This window comes from Falco punctatus (assembly GCF_963210335.1).
Source record: "Falco punctatus genome assembly, chromosome: Z".
NCBI classification, from domain to species: Eukaryota; Metazoa; Chordata; class Aves; order Falconiformes; family Falconidae; genus Falco; species Falco punctatus.
Window position 1 is genome coordinate 82634825 of NC_137586.1, and position 19383 is coordinate 82654207.

The 19383-nt window shown below is 37.5% G+C and overlaps 1 protein-coding gene across 3 annotated transcripts in view; it reads left to right on the top strand.

Moving 5' to 3' along the window:
- EDIL3 (EGF like repeats and discoidin domains 3) overlaps window positions 1-19383 on the top strand; it is a 257146-nt gene that overhangs the window by 121635 nt on the left and 116128 nt on the right. For all 3 annotated transcript variants that reach the window (XM_080372557.1, XM_080372556.1, XM_080372555.1), the window contains one exon: window positions 3689-3817. In XM_080372557.1, coding sequence (XP_080228683.1) covers window positions 3689-3817 — 129 coding nt within the window. The remainder of the gene's footprint in view (window positions 1-3688; window positions 3818-19383) is intronic.

The following is a 19383-nucleotide window of genomic DNA, read 5'->3' on the forward strand; positions in this document are numbered from 1 at the left end:
TACATTTCTTCCAGACTGTCAAGGGAAAAATGTAGAAAGGCATTTGAACACTCCTATTACTTCAAAAGAATTTGAATATCTTACAAAACAAAATGAAGAAACAGTTTTCCTAAATAGGCTAATTCACTCTTTGTATATATTACCATCGTCAAAAATTGCTGTCTTATTGGTGAAACGATGCTCTTCTTGCTTTTCTGGCTTTTGTTGCTGTAGACAAACTAGTGGTTTCTCTCAAATATCGAATTAACACTTCAGTATTGCACTATACAAGATTTTCTGTTTGTGAAGTTTAGTTGACTGTACTTGTCAAAGAAGAAAACAGAACACATAGTTCTGCCTTGAGCCCCTTTGTAACTCTACTGAGGATGTGTTTGTTTGATTCGTCCATCTATAAAATCTCAGAGATTTTAGTAAGAGCATCTAAAAATTTTAAAAGCTGCTATGCTTTAAGTTAACTTCCAATATTTTTTCAAAAACAGCAGGGGATTTCAATTGAATAACAGAATGATGTATTTTGGACTAACTTAGGTTGTCTGATACCACTGGAACTGCACTAAGAAGGACTCAAAAGAACAGCAAAGTGAATAGATCTATTACTTTGAGTGCACAATTAATCTTTTTGACATTATTTTACATGAACATGGATAAAAATGCCTGGAAAGCATAGCATTGAATTCCATTGCTCATTAATATTGATCAAATGCTGTTGTTCTCTTTGTGTTGGAAACCACTTAAAGATTACCTGCAAAAGCATTACATTGCTATTGATTTTAAAAAACAAATCCCTGAAGTCCACTGTTTTTTGAAAACTAGTTGATGAGTTTGATTTTGTATTTTTTTGGTAAAGGATGTTTTTGAACTTGCTGCTATAGATCTGAGTAATCGAGAATATTAATCAGATTGTCAGAGAATTAATTATCCAGCATTCAATGCAATGTTATTGAAAAGCCTATGAATCCCTATAGAAGTTAGTCGGGAGCTCTTACCATCAGGCAGCAGTGCCTAGATCTTACATACCATTTTTGATGCTTAAATGGAATGATGGCAGGATTAGGGCCAGATCCTTCAAGACACTCAGACCTGCATAACTCACATCAGGGATCCTGTAGACTCCATAAAAATAAAAAAATCACATGCTTGAGAGTTCATGCCATTAAAATATTCTGAAGATATATGAACTTAGAGTAAGTATGGTCCTCTGGAGAATTAGAAGAAACAAGATATGATGATACAGGCTTTTTAAAGTTTCAATCATTCATTCTTTTAGAATGCAGATGAATCTAACCCAAGTCCTTTTTAGGAAATAAATGTTAACCAGTGAAAATTAGATGATTGTTGTTTACTTGTTTCATTGCATTTAATTGAGATGCTTCATTGCTTTCAAAATCAAAATAAAAAATCAAAATTTTTGAACTACCAGTTTCTATTAAAAAAATCAAAACAAAACAAAAAAGAAAACAAAATTATTCAACATTTAGATTGAAAGGACAGCTATTATATGTCTCTGACGAAATAACAACTATAATCAGGCAAAAAAAGTGTTTGTATTGTTAGTGTGGGGGTTTTTTTGTCAGTAGAAAGGTATGGTAGAAGGCTAAGATTAGTTAGAAATACTGGCATGCACTGATATGTTTATTACTGTGCACCTCACATGACCTTTTAAGCCTTTGTACTTTGGACTGATCTGAGAAAATGCAAAATCTAAAGCAAATCAATGAAAGTATGCTGAACATGTGCTTAACAAGCCATATGGAGAAAGCAGCAAGCAAAATGAGAAAGTAATTATTAAAAGATTTATTGTTCTTGGAAGATCAGAGATCCGCTTGCATGGAAATAATTAACATATGAGGCTACCTGCAGGTAATCCCCAAACTGCAGCACTCTGATAGAGACTTGAAGACAAATGCACAGCTCATACTCACTGGGAGACCAAAAATACAGTTTATTAAACGTGTTTCTTCCCAAAATATTACAGTGGATAAATAAAAAGAGAAGCTGTGATACTTGAAAACCGTGAGTCTTCCTATCCCAGTTAAAGAAGTGATATATGTAGGAATTAAGAGCGTACCATACTGTTACATATAAAGTGTAATGCAGAATGTGGATGGGGAAAGGCAAAAAGGGCACCAGCCAGTCTCCTCCTTTTCATCTTCATGATTTCTGCCTTTTTTTTACTACTAATTGCATTTAGAATAAGCTGCTATATATTCATGTCTTTTATTTATTGGATTCAGTGAGACATATCCCATGTTTAATAAGGTACACTAGTGTAACTTCTGCCAGATTGTGTCCTGGAATAGGCTGGTGACATAAATTGTAATAGAAATGTGTACATGGATAGTTTCTCAAATTGCTATAACCACCCAGGCAATTATAGCTGGGGAATGTGTTCTGACAACCTTCTCATTCTGTTAATTTTTATATTTTGCAAATTAGTATTTTCTTAGAGAGTGCAGTTTTCACTAATGTGATGTTCTGAATGAGTGCTGTTGCTGTGAGCATCTGCCAAACCTTGGATTTGTAATTGAAAACATAAATAGGCAGACCCTGAGAAACATTAAGCTTATAGCTCCTTTAAGTTTAAATCATTCAGTTCCTAGTGTTGATTGTCAGTAAATTATGCTGTGGAAATAAGTTATTTTCTGAGTTTCGTTATGTTTTGGTTTTGTTTTTTTTTTTTTTAATACAATTTTAAGTGGGTGAATAATTATGACATTACATTTCAGTAAGTGAAGATTAACACCTTTCTGTGTACACAGCAAGTTTTGCAGATAACATACTTACTATTGAATTCACAAATGTTTTCACACACAAACTTGCACATGAGGTTTTTCCAGTCAGTGATCACCAGTTCTTTAAAGTGAGATTGGAAAGAGGAAAAAAAAAAAAAAATCATCAAAATGCTAAAGTGTTTTCTTCTGGTTAGAGGTAGGTTACAGGTAATATTAGATTATAAGATGTAAAAGGCTTTTAACATGTGCCATTAAATGAATAACCTTTAGACCTCAGTTCCAAAGATGCTGTTATTTAAAGGTATGTATAGTCATTGCAACCATAACAAATTAGATCTCACTGCTGAAATATTAGGTATTGTAGCAGGTGGTTAGTTGGAGGGTGGGGGGTGGTTTAGTCAGAAGACCTTTGTGAAATCAGCTTGGAATGGATATGCTAAAAAGGCACTTCATGGAAAAGGAATAGTTGGTTTAGCAGCTGCTGACTGCTGTCCCAGATAGTCACGTATTCAGAAAGTCACCCAAAACCATAGCAAAGATGTCCTCAAAGTACTAACTTGACATGCAGTGATTATTCAGGGATATTGTACGTGTCACACTGTACATGATAGGCACATTTGATTAATACATATTTCCTCAGTGGTATAAAAGTTAGAATGCCTGTTATCTTTAATAGGAGAGCAAGATTTAGCTTCTCTGTCTCCTGCCTTCTCTTACATTAAAAAATAATGTTGTGATTAATGAGTAGTGACATGCTTTATATTTTTTCTTGTTCGTAAAAATCTGTGCTGCCAAGTTATCTGAACTAAGTGAAGGGTACATTTTAGTGAGTTAGTAGAATACTAAGGTCTACATAAGGGATTTTATTTCTTTAATGAAGAAATATAAATGACTGAAATTATTATGGTTGTTATTATGTACGTATATATACTTCTCTTTTTTTTTCCATCTCACAGGACCCTGCCTTCCCAATCCATGTCATAATGGTGGGATATGTGAAATTAGTGAAGCGTACCGAGGCGACACATTCATAGGATATGTTTGTAAATGTCCAGAGGGATTTAATGGGATTCACTGCCAGCACAGTAAGTTCCACATGGTAACTTTTATTATATTTATAGATAGGAGCCTTTTTATTGCTTGCAATGTTAAGGATTAATATCAGACCTGATTTTTGTGAAGTATATCAGTCTTTGGCCTTTATATGATGAGCAAGCTAATACTACTGAAAACTGCTGCTGCCTTCAGAAAATGACATTACTTCCAACTTACCAGACAAAACAGTGCACATTTTCTATGCATATTCTAGAGCACGGTAAGGAAAGTTAACCTCATTTAGCATGGATTTAATGGAAGAGCGTATCTGAAATAGCAGTGATCTCTTCCTATCTTAGAATTGTTTGTAGGTTTGTTTTGATTAATGCTAGACAAAAGTGGAAAGAATAACTGAGAAGAAATTTGTGAATAATAGGTCTTCTAGATCTTTCTTTATGTATTTTTAAGTTACAAATAAATTTTTTGAATCACAATGCTTAAATTCAAGGGTAGATGTTCCAGACTTATATCAGATATATGTTTAATCCTCTTTAAAATAGAGTATCTGGACCTCTTTCTAATCAATATTATTTATTTGAAGAGGTTTTCCTGGTTTCAGGTCACGATTGGGAACAGCAGGTCAGTATCCTAGTGTATGTAGTTACAGAACTGACCGTTAGACACATGGGAAAAAAAAAAATCTTGAAACTTCAACAATATCTCATGGGGGAATTATATAGTAAGATCTACACTTCACCAACCAAAAATTTTAAGAACTAAATAGATGTTGCATTTTTTGTGCTCATAGTGAAAATTAAAGGTCCATGTTTCTCAATTAATGTCATCAGAAGTTCTGTGTGATCAAAACCAATTAGTAAAAGCTATGTGTTCATCTGCAAGTGACTGATCAGACCATGTTCTAACTTATAAACAAAATCTGCATTATCTGTCATTTAAATAGAAGCTGTTTTAATTTTCGTGTATAAAACTGAGAACAAGTGCCTGCCTAAGGAGAAATCCATTTGCCAAATTTGTGTTTTATTTTGTGCAATAAAGCACAGCATGGTTCTTAAAATCTCATGTTATTGATGCATTTGGAAAGCCAACTGTTACTCAGTTAGAAGGTTAAAAACTCAAACAAACAGTCAAGAGTCCAGTTCCATTTGCACATAAAAGATAAATCCACTCATTCAGATCAGAGTGAATAAGCACTAAATCCAGTCTACTTTAATTAAGTCCTCCATTTAGATACTTGTCTATAATTTGAAGTGTCAGGAACCAATACAGTCCAGCTCAAATAACTACTTGTGTTCATTATGTCCTTCATATACTCAATGGAAAATGTCTCCAAAGACTTGAATATGGATATTCAATTTCATTACTTTTGTGCACACTCAATCTCGGTTAATTATGTAGGTAACAGGCAGGCCCCCTAACTTAATCTAGTTAAATTTTGTGTCTACCTCTTCCACTTGGAACATGGAAATGTTGAATATTATCCACTTCTTTGGGATCTGTTCCATCTAGCCCCGTTTCTGGGGATGGCCGTGTAGCGGAGCTGACTGCCAGCAACACTCATACTGACTCGTTTTTATGATCATATCCTGAGAGCATTCAGTGCTGTAGATGGGGGATGGAGTTCGTTGTGTAATTGTGATGGCAAAGAATAGTCATTGCCAGCCTTTAAACCATGTAGTCAGGAGTTCAAGGGTCTCAAGACCAGGAGAGCAGGCAAGATTATGTCTAGCTGTAACTGGGGAGTCGTACCACCTTCAAAATTGTACCTGGGCTAAATTGTGACTGCAGTACCTTGTGGTTCCCAACCCTGTTCCTTGTACTTGCATGCATTTTACACGAGCCTGCCACCTGACAAGCGAAGCAAAAGTCATTGCAGAAGTGGAAGGACTGCAAGTGTTGCCTTCATGTCTGTGACCGCTGTAAATGAGGGTACAGGCAGACCACTTTTGTGGCCTAAAGTTCTCAGGCATGCTCCATCATGAGACCAGTCACAAAGCCTGTGTGATGTGCAACAATTCTCCTTCCATTGAATGTCAAAGAGGTAATCTTTGTCAAGGATGCAATGAAGTGAGTTAACACCACAAATTTTTGTCAAACAAAATGCATGCTGAACATGTGCTGTCTAGAAAATACCATATCTTTTTACCTAATTCATGAAAAAAGAAAACATACAGTAGCGCATTTTGGAGTGGTTCATCATAGTCGTTTGCTGGGTCCCTGGTATGCTTTTGAAAATATTCATGTATGTAACTGAGCTAATGATCCTGCTAATTAGCAAAGCGTGTTTTTACCCATTTCAAAATAAAGTAGAGCCCTCACACAGGTGATTCAGATTCACTGTGGGGAAACTAGAACCCAAGAAGGCAGCTAGAGTGATTTGAGATAAGACAAGTTTATGTGAACAGTTATTCATTCTTTGGGGGATAATGAAATTCAGTCCTTTTCATAAAATCTGATTTAAGATGTGGTAAAAAAACATATACAATATATACACATTCAAAGGGTCTCTAAGGGTGTCACAGAGGAGGTCTCTGCAGTCAGGAAAAAGTATGTGACTTCCAGTGGTGGACTAATATAACTCTTTTATATTATATCCTTTTAGCTCAATTCACAAAGTCCCTTTGATACAAATTCCTCTGCTTCATGAAGTTTAGCAATTCAATTCTGAACTCACTGTAAATCAAGTAAGAAGTCTGTCAAAGTGGTTCCATCATAAATAGGCAAATTAAAATGACCTCATTGCAAGACACGTATCTTCATCTAAACTGTTAGGATTTCAAAAAATCACATTATACTTCTCTTGTACAAGGTTTTTTATCTTGGATTTCTTTCATGTCTAATATTCTGTTGCTAAATCAATTAAGGTAGGTGATTGATTTTGCAGTCGAGATACATCCCTAAAGCTGGTATTCTGTCATTCGCGTCAACAAACATCCTGTCAGTACTTCTGAGATTCCTTGACCTTAACCCATGTAAATAATTAATATGTAAATTATAAAAGAGATCATTAGCTGATTATATATTCTAGCTTTATTGCAAAACGGATATTAATTGGCAGTGGTTGTCTGAAAAGATTCTTATTTCCCAGTGGAAAAAAGGAAACAAAGTATTCAATTTCAGGGCCATAAACTAACCAACGTTTGGGTAGGAGGGTCTATGTAGGTAGAAACCTGGGCACGTTTTTGTGGTAATACCCAAGAACGGTATGTTCTTTAAATATCCCTCCATTATTTAAGAGGCATTTGCTTATCTGCTCGGTATGAAGATTCTTCCTGTCCAGGTAGCAGTTTGTCATGCTGTTAATGTATGGCAATCTGGTTCTCAAGTGGGCTATTGACAGTATCTAGTGACAAGGAGAGAGGAGTTGTCTGCAAGAACTGCCTTGAGGCGATGCAAGTCTCCCTACGGTCTTACTACATGACAAAGCAGCTCTTCCAGAGAGTAACTTAGAGCACTTAAATTCCTGAAAGTAGCATACAGCTAAGGCCCAGGAAGATGAAGGTGTATTCTGTGGTGGTGGTGCCCATTCACAAGAACAAATACAGTTCTGCAGAACTAGTCAAAATCCATGGAAGTACCCAGGACTACAATGGAGAGGTTTTCCACACCCCCAAAATAAATATTTTTTTTTTAAATAATCCATAACCTTAAGAGATATAGACAATATGCATTATTGCAATTGTCAGAAAGAGATTGCCCGCTGAAAAAGTAGGGAACTGAGGCATTAGTAACAGTATGTGTCGAAGCGTGGGTTGCTGGCTGCCACCCAACTGAAATGACACAGACATCCAACCAGAAAAAAATCCAGATTGAACCAATGAAAAGTTCAGATTTAAGGGTTTGATTTGGATATGGGTTTATATCCTGACGATCATTAACTCTGTCAGCCATAACTAAATTCCTTGCACTCCAAGAATAAAGGTTATTAACTAAAAACATTTAATAATGTAAGCAAGCCCTTCCTAGTGTTTGTAAAGAGTTCTCTGCTTTCCACCTCCCCATCATTAGATGGTCTGTGGTGTTCACATCTGCTACATTCATGTATTGGGAAACTGCACAGATGGGGGCCACGTGGCAGAGCCCCAGCTCACATGTGGATGGCACATTGAGGCATTGATCCCACTACCCATAGCGCAGTGGCTTTTAACTAAAGGGCTGCAACTAGAAAGGCCAGTGGCCATGCATTTGTGGCCAGTTGACATGCTGCATAATGTACAGCTGCAGCTCTACCAGCAAATTCAAATCCTAGTTACCAACTACTAGAAGTATGTGTGAGGAAGCTGTAGGACATCCTGTGGCATGGATTTTGTGTGTTACAATGAATGACGCCTCTTGCTAAAACCATCCTGGCTGCAGTCTGGTGGTAGAACCATTCCCCACAGGTGGTTTTCATGCAGTTGCCCTGTTTTGGAGGCTAAACCCGACTGTATCTCACACAGATGCAGCTTGTTCCAAGCCAGCTGTCCCTGTAGCTGGGTGGGCAAATTTAATGTACTAGGGTACATGCAGTTGCACCATACCAGATGTTCATCCCATGCTTCTGCTGATAAACACTCGCTATGGTTTCTCTTCTGGGGAGAAATATCTGTCTGGGGAGTTCTAAATCTAACCCAGATGTTCCTTTTTATTTAGGAGGGGTGTGTGTGTGTGTTAATTTTCATTGAAATTAGCTGTATGCATAGTTTTAACAAATTATACTAGCAATATGTTATATAACGGAGTAGAAATAAGCTATATAGTATAGTAGTAGTAATTACATGTGTAAGTATGTCCTAGGATGCTTATTCTTGAACTTTCAGACTTGAAAGTCTGAAAAATACTCCTGTGACTGACCAGTTGCTTAGATAAGAAGTGAGGGAGGGAGGATATACCATTGCTCATTTGGGAATCTTCTAGAATTTTGCTTAATTAAAACATAAGAGAAAGTGGGTAATTTGAAAGACATCTAAGAGAGATGACCAATAAAAAATAAAAAAAAGCAAACAGCCAGTAAAAGCTGTTGGAAGTAAAATCAATGAAGTATTGTTCCTCAAATGGAAACTGTGTAAGAGGGCAAAAAGGGGAGTGCAGGAATGGCAGAACCACCAGGTTTGGAAGCACAGTAAATATTTTTCACAGAAATCCAGAAAAACTTTTTTTGTGAAACTGCCCGGAAAAACAAATGTTCTAATGAGATGAAAAAATCATGGGTTTTCCAGCTGAAAACTGAGAAGGTTTTGGTGATGAATCTTCTTACAACAAATGTGTGGTGAGATTGAACAACAGTGACAACAATTTTAGGGCTGTTGGAACTAAGGGTTTGTTTTCCTTGAAATCCAAATAAATACCTTGGTTAAAGCAGCAGGTGACTGAGCTAAGACTACCTGAAGCCCAGAGAGAAAGAGCATTAAATCTCATATAACAGACCAACTCTGGATACTTCTCAGAAGGCAAGATACTCTTGCCATGAAATGACGGGCCATAACTTGTCCCCTACTTTAAGATTTTATTTCATTCCGTAATAGCCAGAGGTTGGCTTAAGATACCAGGTAGGAAGTATAATATCCCCTCTAATTTTGTTTCACTCTTGTTAGCATTTGCTTATATAGCACTATTTATTCTTCTCGTTCATACACACTTCCAATAGCATTTTTTTTCTTGTTGAGTTACTGACCTTAACAATTTCCTGATGCATCGAATTTCATAGTCTAATTATGCTGTATATTGAAAAAAATCCCTTTTCAATTTCAAACCTGCTGTCTTTCAGCATCTTTAAATGTTTCTTTGTGTATTATATATAAGACTAGAAGAAAAGCAGCTTTTGAGTGCCTTCTGCATACCACATTATTTTGTGTATATTTGCCATGTTTGCATATTTTTCCTATGCAAACAGTTACAATTGTTTCCTTTTCTGTTTCACCTGAGAGTTTTTCCAGGACTTTTAAATGTTTTCTCAGTGGCCTTCTCAAAACCTTTTTTGTTCTGTAATATATTTTACTGCGGCAGTGACCTGTACTGAAGACAAAGCTGTACCATTTATTTGGTAGAAGATTCTTACAGCACTTTCTATATTCTTTATGCACATTTTGTTGGAAGTTTCTCTTCATTTTTTCCTGTTTTAGCCAGAACTGGATGTTGAGCTCAGGCTTTTATTAAGCTGCCTTCTTTGATGCCTAAGTTTCTTTCATAAGATGTCATAGTGGGAGGAAATAGATCTTCCCAATTGCTTTTGGATTTTATGGAGATATTGAACAGAGGGGTGGATTTCTTATGACCTATACACTGACTGAACTATACAATTAATGGTACTTTTAAGATGTGTGTTTTTATGGTATAAAAGTCACTTAGGTTTTCAGTAGCCTTTGTAAGCTTCTTTTGTAGGAGGGTAAATCTCTTTTCCCCTAATTACTGTCTTTCTTAAAGATTAGTATTATTTTACTGCGGAAAGAAAGTAATGTTCCAGAAATACATGAATTGTTGTTTGATTGTGAAAGAAATTAAATTTGTTCATGTTCTGCATTCATAACATATGGAGATACTTTACACATACAAGTTCCTCTTTATATTTGAATTAATAATAAATACTGAATGAAGAATGATCTCTTTAAATTCAGTAATAGATATCCCATTGTAATGTCAACATTACACATTCTCTCTTTTATAACATAAATATTATAATATGCCTTTTCAGTGGGTTTCCTCAGAATGAGAATGACTGTTTATATTCCTGAATACATTACACAAAAATACTAGCGAAGTGCCTTGCAAATGTTGCATGAAAACACTTTTACAAAAAAACCCACAGATTCCCTTTTCAAGAATTAGACTGCATTTCTGAAAGCAGTATGTAAATGGTCTTACATGGCTTTGTGAAATAAGAACGCAGAAGAATATATGGATTGTGCTGTTAGGCTCATCTTGTAACAGGTAAATATTGTAAGGAAAGGATGACTGGTTTCAGAAGTTACGTGAGCTTCTTCAGTAGAACAGACAGGGAACTGGACACTGTGATTCATCTGGTCTCTTGCACTCCTACTTTCATGGGTTGTTTTTTTTCCTTAAGCTATCATACCAGAGTTTGGAGTTTATATTTCTTACATATAATGTCTCATACTTAAACAGATAGGATATTTCAGATAAAGGCATGCTGACACAGTCATCATTCAAACTTTTGCTTGGGTAAGACCAGCAACAGTGAATTCAGTATCTCTCAATGTGTTATGCTTATTCTTTATCACTTAAAACTGCATTATTCCACCCAGTATCTACTATATAAATATAATTGGTTTCCTTCAGGATTGTGCATTCAAACAAGCAAAAGCAATTATGTAGGACCTCGATGTCATTTTATTCATATGTGTTCTCTTTTTTCGGGTTCCCTTTCATATTTACCAGAAGTATGCGTTCATTTCAGTTCTGTTACGAATAGTGATAGAGGATTGTTTTCTTCACTGAAAAAGGTAGTTTTGCAGTATCTAAATGCTATTCTTTCCTTCCCTTTTCAGAACTTGAGTTGAGAAAATAAGCATTTCTTACTGCTTTGCTTTCTGTATTTCATTTCCCAAATTCAGTGTTCTGGTTTTAGCAGCTTTCCAGAAGTGTGATGATCATCCATCTTCTTTTTGTTCAGTCTTAGCCTTCTCCATGGGAGTGTTCTCAGTGCTCTCTTAGCAAGGATTTGGCATAGAAAGGCTCTGCAAAGGAAAACAGACTTTAAACGTAATAACAGTGATTGGAAAACCTAAACTCACCTTGTTTGTTTGTGGTCCTTTAAATAAGCATTACTGATTCTCACTGTTTTCTGTTATTGTAAACTTTTAGCTTCACATTTGTTGTTTTGTCAAGCAATACACTCTGCGCATGAGCCTGTTTTTCAGCTTTTTATATGACTTCACCTTCCCAACAGTCAAAGAGTGCTTGTTACCGAGGGCAGTACCCTTGGCTTTCTTGGACACAGCCTTGCACTGCTGAGTGGCTTACAACATTGGAGCGTTCCCAAATTGTCACTAACATAACTTTTCTTCAAGGAAGTGCATCAAGAAGAAACCCTCAAGACAGTGTCTTAACCAGAGTATTACATCAGTATGGAATTATTATTGTTGAATGTGTTAATATTTGCAACTCTGACCCAGTAGATTATATAGATCATAGAATCATAGAATCACAGAATGGTTTGGGTTGGAAGGGACCTTCAAAGATCATCCAGCCCAATCCCTCTGCCATGGGCAAGGACACCTTCTACTAGACCGGGTTGCTCAGAGCCCCATCCAGCCTTGTTTCAGTGTCTCTCCACCATCATAGAGAAGTTTTTCTTAACATTTTCCTAACATCTAATCTAAACCTACCCTCTTTCAGTTTAAAACTGTTACCCCTTGTCCTGTCACTGCAGGCCCTGGTAGAAAATCTCTCTCCGCCTTTCTTATAAGCCCCCTTCATATATCAAAAGGCTGCAGTAAGGTGCCCCCAGAGCCTTCTCCATGCCGAACAGCCCTGACTCACTCAGGCTTTCTCCATAGGAGATGTGGTCGAGCACTCAGACCGTTCCTCTAGCCCTCCTGTGCAGGAAGAGCCACTCTAACAGGTCTGTTCTTGTACTGGGGACCCCAGAGCTGGTGCAGTCCTACAGCTGGGGCCCCACGAGAGTGGACAGGGAGAATTGCCTTCCCTGGCTTGCTGGCCACACTTCTGTTTGTGTATCTCAGAATACAATCAGCTTTCTGGGCTGCCACGACACATTGCTGGCTCATGTCCCAGTATCCCCAATCCTTCTCTGCAGGGCTGCCCTCAATCCATTCATCCCCCAGTCTGCACTGATAATGGGGATTGCCCTGACCCAGGTGCAAGACCTTGCACTTGGCCTTGTTGAACTTCACGAGCTTCCTATGTGCCCACTCCTCAAGCCTGTCAGGGTCCCCCTGGACGGTATCCCTTCCCTCAAACACGTCAACTACACCCCTCCGCTTGGTTTCATCTGCAAACTTGATGAGGGTGCACTCAGTCCACCTAAGAGAACAATCAATGAACCACAACAGAGTTGTGGATGGTTAGAGGAAGAACACAGGAAAACTGGATCTGAACAAATCCTCTGTTCTTTACTCTTTCTCTCCACTTTTATGCCAATTTAGGTGAATGAATCAAACTATAAGACAATTTCAGCCATTGTGATAGTTTAGGATCAATACAGCCACACTGCATCTTTAAAGGAAGGACTGCTTTCAGTTGTTGCATTCACAGATTCATTACGGATATACCAGCACATTTCTGTGGGGAAGATAATGAAGATAAATGAAATCTTGAAATGAAATCTCATTATTTAATGAGACAAAACTTAACATTTACAATTTTGTTACAGTGACGCAGTCCGATCCGTCTGCATTGGAAGCAGCTGTTAAAAAAAAAGATGGTTTGTAATTTAGGTGTTTTTCTTCTTTTATTTTCCTTTTCTTTTTGTTGTTCTGCTGTAAGAACTACTGTGCTCAACCATCTGTGTGTGTAGGTGTATCAAGGTTGTGGATTTAAAATATTGTATTTGTGTTAGGAACTCATGCTGGCACACAGCTGTGCATTTCCCTATTACTATATAGAATATTTGTATTTCCATTGTTCATTGAACTGGTTGAAAATTATATGGATGCTTTTAATGTTTGGAACCTGAACAACTCACATGGCATTTTTTTAAAAAAGTCAAAGAAAAAAAATTAGTCTTCAGATGTTGTTTTTATACTACAGACCCAGTGAACAGTTCGAAGGAGCGAAAGAACTATTTAGAAGGAAAATCCAGTAATGTATTCAGTAGTCTAGGTGCTTTTTTAAAATTATAAGTAGTATTTATTCTTGTGGGTAAACTATTGAGATCAGTGGGTTTCTCTGTAAGCAGTATACAGAGGGAGAGAAGGGTATAGCATCAGACCCATTTACCTGTGTGTGCAAAACTTGAAAAGACTGTGCTTGCACTTGTAGCTCAATATAATGAGATAATAGTCTAATAGGATATACCAATTTGCATTACAAATGTATTCTCTTTGTATTCATAAAATATCTCAAGCAAAACTCACGATGCTGTCACATTTGCATATGAATACCCAGGATATTCTTCTAGCTTGCATTTATTCTGAAGTGTTAAATAACATACAAATATTTCTGTAGGGCATCTGGATGAGTGTTTTAGTTTTGAATCAGGAGTGCATTTTTAAAGAAAATCTCTTGATCATCTCCACTTGCTGTACTTTGCTTCATGTGACAGCAGTCTCAGAGCACAAGAACTGGATCTCTTTGAGATGAAAATAAAAAGAAAATAGTCTGGTAGTCTAAAATTCCTCATGTACACAGTAAGAGTTGACATAAAACATACCAGTGGGTAAATGGGCATTCGGTCAGCCTAGGACTTGTTCAGAGGAAACATCCCTGAGGTATGTTATGTGTAGGGACATGCAGACATTGTGTCCTCAGCTCTTATCATTTCGCTCTACAACTATAATGCTGTGAGACCACACTACTTACAAACGTAGACATAACCTGTCTGTGCCTGTTTTTCTTCCAAGTACACTGGAAACAATTAATAGATCTTGTTTTCATCCTTTTCTTATGACTTGTTAATGCCTGATATCATGAGAGGCACTTGGTTTTCTGCCGTCTTATGATCTGGCCTGAATTTTGTTAAATCTTCTGGTGTGATTACCTGATACTGCTAATAGCAATGATGCCCATCTTCCCTGAGAATACATCCCCATCAGACTTCAGCCTAAATCATCTTAGCAGGCTTGGCTGGAAGTGTACAAGCTGACCACAAGAAGGGATTTTTGGTGGGATCAGGTCACTGAATGTAGCCAGTGCTAGGTCCTAGGGAAGTGGGGAGACAGGAACACACGGGGACAAATAAGGCGGAATTGGCAGCTCTGCGTCTCTAACAGATTAGATGTAATGCTGAAACTGATACAGCCTCTTTTGGTAACAGCTGTTAATAAAAACATACGTACTCCTAAGGCTTTCCAGAGGAGCTTATTAGTTCTTACTGTGATACTTTTCTGCCCAAGTGCACAGGGCTTCACTGGTTGCTTATTATCTCAGAAGGGCTTCTGCTGGGATCTGTCCTTGGCCGTGAATGAGCAAAAATGATAGCATTCGTGCCCCCTTACAAAAAGCCTTAGCAGTGAATTGACGTTCTGTGGTCCAGATGTGTATGCATTACACCATAAAAGAGAATTTAAATTGCTATTTACCTGCAAATAATAGGTAAGTTTTGTAATCTTGTCAGATTTCATTTTATTCTCTACACAAGTCAGTAAGGCAACTGGTTCTGAAAATGTATTCTGTGTGATCCTTTCATGTATCCATCAGAGCTGTTTATACATACAATCATTACTCTCATGTAGGGTTTAGAGTTTATTTAAAAGCAATATTCTCTTCCACACCAGTAGTTTTCATTGTTAGAAAGAAATTAGTCTGCTTTTTCCTCATCCTTTCTATTTTCTTTCTCAGTCATACTTAATATTTAAGGCAGCTTCAGAATAATACTGCTGAAGATGTACACCAAAATTAGGAAAAAAGTGAAAGGTGAATCTCAAATTCAGAGTTTACAGTATTTATTTCTGACTTCATTATTTCAGTGCAATAACACAGAGGAACAACCTCCTCCCGTTTACCAGCAATAGTAGAGATTGTTACAGGGATTACTGCCCATGGCCCTAAGTTATGGTACAGATTATACGTATAGACTGGAAGGCAATTCCTTAGCTGCTAAACATAGCTGTGGAAAATGCATAAACCTATTTGGATAGGTCTTATTTGATGTGATCATCAAGCAAAGGTGACATTGCCTGTGCCAGCTGCTGTAAATACAAGTTCCAGTTCTGAGAGGTGTTTTTAGTGCAGGACATATAACTCTCTGTGAATCATGAAGAGCAACCAGGGTGTATGTGCCCTGAGATAATAGAGCTGTCAGTCAGACGGAGACAGAAGTCAATGCAATAAATACTTCCCTTCCTGTACAAGACAGTCATGGGTGATGTGAGAAAACTACTTTATACACATTTTACATCTTTTATTGGGAGGGAGATGTGGTGTTCATCTTCACCTTTGCAGGGGAGACAAGAAATTACCATATTCCAAAAGATAAAATAATTGATAAGTGGTTAGCAGATAAGTTTATTTGCCACAAATAATGCATACTATATACGTGGCGTATATACCATATACATATATCACAGAATCACAAAATTGTTTGTGTTGGAAGGGACATCTGGAGATCAGCTGGTCCAACTCCCATCCTCAAGCAGCATCAGCCAGAGCAGGTAGCCCAGGACAGTGTTCACTCAAGTTTGAATATTTGAGAGATTGAAACTTCACAACCTCTCTCCAGTGTTTGACCACTTTCACTGCAAGTAACTGTGTTCAGATGGAGTTTTCTGTATTTTAAGCAGAGCGCATTGACTCTTGTCTGGTCAGTGGGCACCACTGAGGAGAGTCTGGTTCTTTTGTTTTTACTCCCTTCCATCAGATATTTATACATGTGGATAAGATTCCCTCAAGCCTTCCCTTCTGCAGACTGAGCAATCTCAGCTCTCTCAGCATCTCCTTGTAGGTCAGATACTCCAGTCCTAGTCACCATGGCCCTGCACTGCTCTGACTCCAGAAAGACCACCTTTTTTGTACTGGGAAGTCCAGCACTGGGCACAGCACTCCAGATGCCACGTGCCTGGAAGCATTCAGGGTTAGGCTGGATGGGGCTTTGAGAAACCTGATTGAGTGAAACATGGGGGGCTGGATCTAGATGATCTGTGAAGGTCCCTTACAACCAAACCATTCTGTGATTCTGTGTCTTCCCAGTGCTGAGTAGATGGGAAGGCTTGCCTCCCCTGACCTGCTGGCAATGCTCTGCCTAACGCAGCCCAGGAAGCTGTTGCCCTTCTTCGCCATAAGCGTGCATGGTCAACTTCTGGTCCGCCCCCAGGTCTCTTTCTGCCATGCTGTTTTCCATCTGGTCAGCCCCCCAGTGTGTACTGGTGCACAGGGTTGTTCCTACCCAGGAACAGAGCTAGGACTTTGCACTTCCCCTTGTTGAACTTCATGAGGTGTCTGTTCAGCCCATTTCTCCAGCCTGTTGAGGTCCCCCTGGATGGCAGCACAACCCACTCCTCAAAGTTTTCTCATCACAAAACTTGGCAATGAGTGTTCCAGTGTCTGGGTTGTTAATGAAGATGCTAAAGCGTTGGCCCCTGTGTTGACACATGGGATGAACCACCAGTGCTTTGCTTCCAACTGGACATTTCCTAGCTAATCAGCATCCTCTGGACCCAGCCATTCGGCCAGTTCTTAATCCACCTCACTGTCCACTTATCTAACCTGCACACTGTTGGCCTGCCTAAAAGGATGCGATGGGAGGCAGTGTTAAAAGTCTTCCTGAGGTTCAGGTAAACAGTATTCACTGCTCACCCCCATCCACTGACCAGTGACCTCACTGTGGTGGGCTATCAGACTGGTCAAGCATTGTTTCTCCCTCATAAAGGCATGCTGATGACTTTGCATCACCATCTTGTCTTTCATGGAATGGGAAGCACAGCTTTCTTCATCACCTTCCTGGGGACTGAGGTGACACTGACTGACCTGTAGTTCCTCAGGTCTTTCCTCTTGCTCTTATGTTTGTGTACCTATACTATAAGGAAATGTATAATCCTTATAGGACTAAGGATATATCTATAGTTATGATGAACATAGTGATTTGCAATGGTGAGGAACAGACATTTCGTTAATCATGTATTAAGCTGTTCATTCATTTATTAATCATCTGTAACTCTTAGGTAATTTATAAATGTGCTCTTAAACTAATACGTGTCCATGTGTGTTAAATGTAATAAAAAGTGGTACTCCGCAGCCACTACAGGGGAAAAGGTTACAGAACTGTGCCAAAACACCTAACCCATTCTTCTGTTTACACTGCTAGATTATTTCTGTAATTAAATCTAAAAATAAGATTCATAAACAGTAAAATATGCATATATTTATAAGCAACTAGGAGAATGAATTTGAAAGGTATTAGCAAAGAGTAGAAATTACCTTTACGCGGCACATTTATGCGCATTTTTGCAACGTAAGTGCACTGAAGTCCCACAGACAACTTATTATGAGTGCTTAAATTAGATGTATATAGATTGGCCATAAAGGAATACACTTCACCCTGTGTATATCAAATACAGACATGTGAACAAATATAACCATCTGTTTTAGTCATTTTAGAACATCCATCATCATGTCCTCCAGGACTTGTTGGTCTAATAACATTTTTCAAAAAACATGCCATAACTGTACTCATGTGAAAAAGATATATCCCTGCGCTCACTCTATTCTGAAATGCATAAACAACCACATTTTGAAAGAATACAATTATTTTGGGATATGGAAGGGAAATATGCTAATTTACTGCTCTGTGTTCAAACTTGCTCTGAAAATAATTGGACTTCCTGCCTTGAGCCCACCTACGCTATTTTAACAAATAATCCAGCTAGAGGTTATAGTCTAATGCTGGGTAATTTAAGTTTACTCATGCAATTGAGATTTTTTGGAGCATTGCTTGTAATAAAAAATTATTCACAAGTTGATTCACTTTTTAATAAAGTTTTTTTTCCTCAACTACAGTTAAAATGATTTGTCAAATGCTTGTTACATAAATAGCCAATTATTTTAATAAGGTTCATTGGAAATGATAGGAATTGTTGCCCTGAAGACATGCTTTAACAGTGTACAATTAAATGGCAAGTTACTTAATGGGACCAAGGTTTTCATGCCAGTATACATTAAAAGTAATTAAAAATGAAAAATCTGCTTCAATTTATATAAAAACTTTTAAAGCACCAACTCTTTTAAAACTATTAAGAAAGGTCTTGGAAATGCTATTGCAAAATTCTATTAAATTTAAACTACCTCAGACGAAAAGCTGTTAAATATGCATTTAAACAGGTAAATACAAGATCAAGAAATACGGACGTAGTCCCGTGTTGGAAGTGTGACACTGCAGAGAAAACTGTAATAAGTTTTAAGTGGCTATGACTAAAAGATAAAAATTTTGCAAGACAGGCAGTAAGAACCTATGCAGATTCCACTTTCATTATATGATTAGATCAATAGTTTAATAATTTATTTTATGGCAGCTTTCAAAACAGAAAGATGGATAAAAAAGTATTGTCAAAATACACAAACATGTATGAAAATAAAGCCACAAATATTGCTGTGAATGCAACAAGATGTATGGTTACTGCGGCAAAGATTGCTGCAGGGCCCTACCTTATTTTTAGAATCTGCTCAAAATCCCTTGAAGTCAACAGGCACCTTTTGTAGTGTCTTTAGAAGCTCCCATTAGACTTTTATGAAATTAATTCTCTGATCTCACCATTCTTTTACATAGTTTCCAATAGTTTTGAAGGAAAACGAGGGAAAACAAGTTTTGGAGCGTAAAAATACAGAAATAATTAATATTTGGTCTCTTGCTGGAAAACCTGCACATTATAAAATGTGCGTAGCTTATAAAATGCTAAATGTCTATATTGGAGTGATGTATAAACTTTGCAGTGTTCATAGAGGTTGTCCCTGTGGGTTCCTAGCAATTTGTAAATTGACTAATATTTTT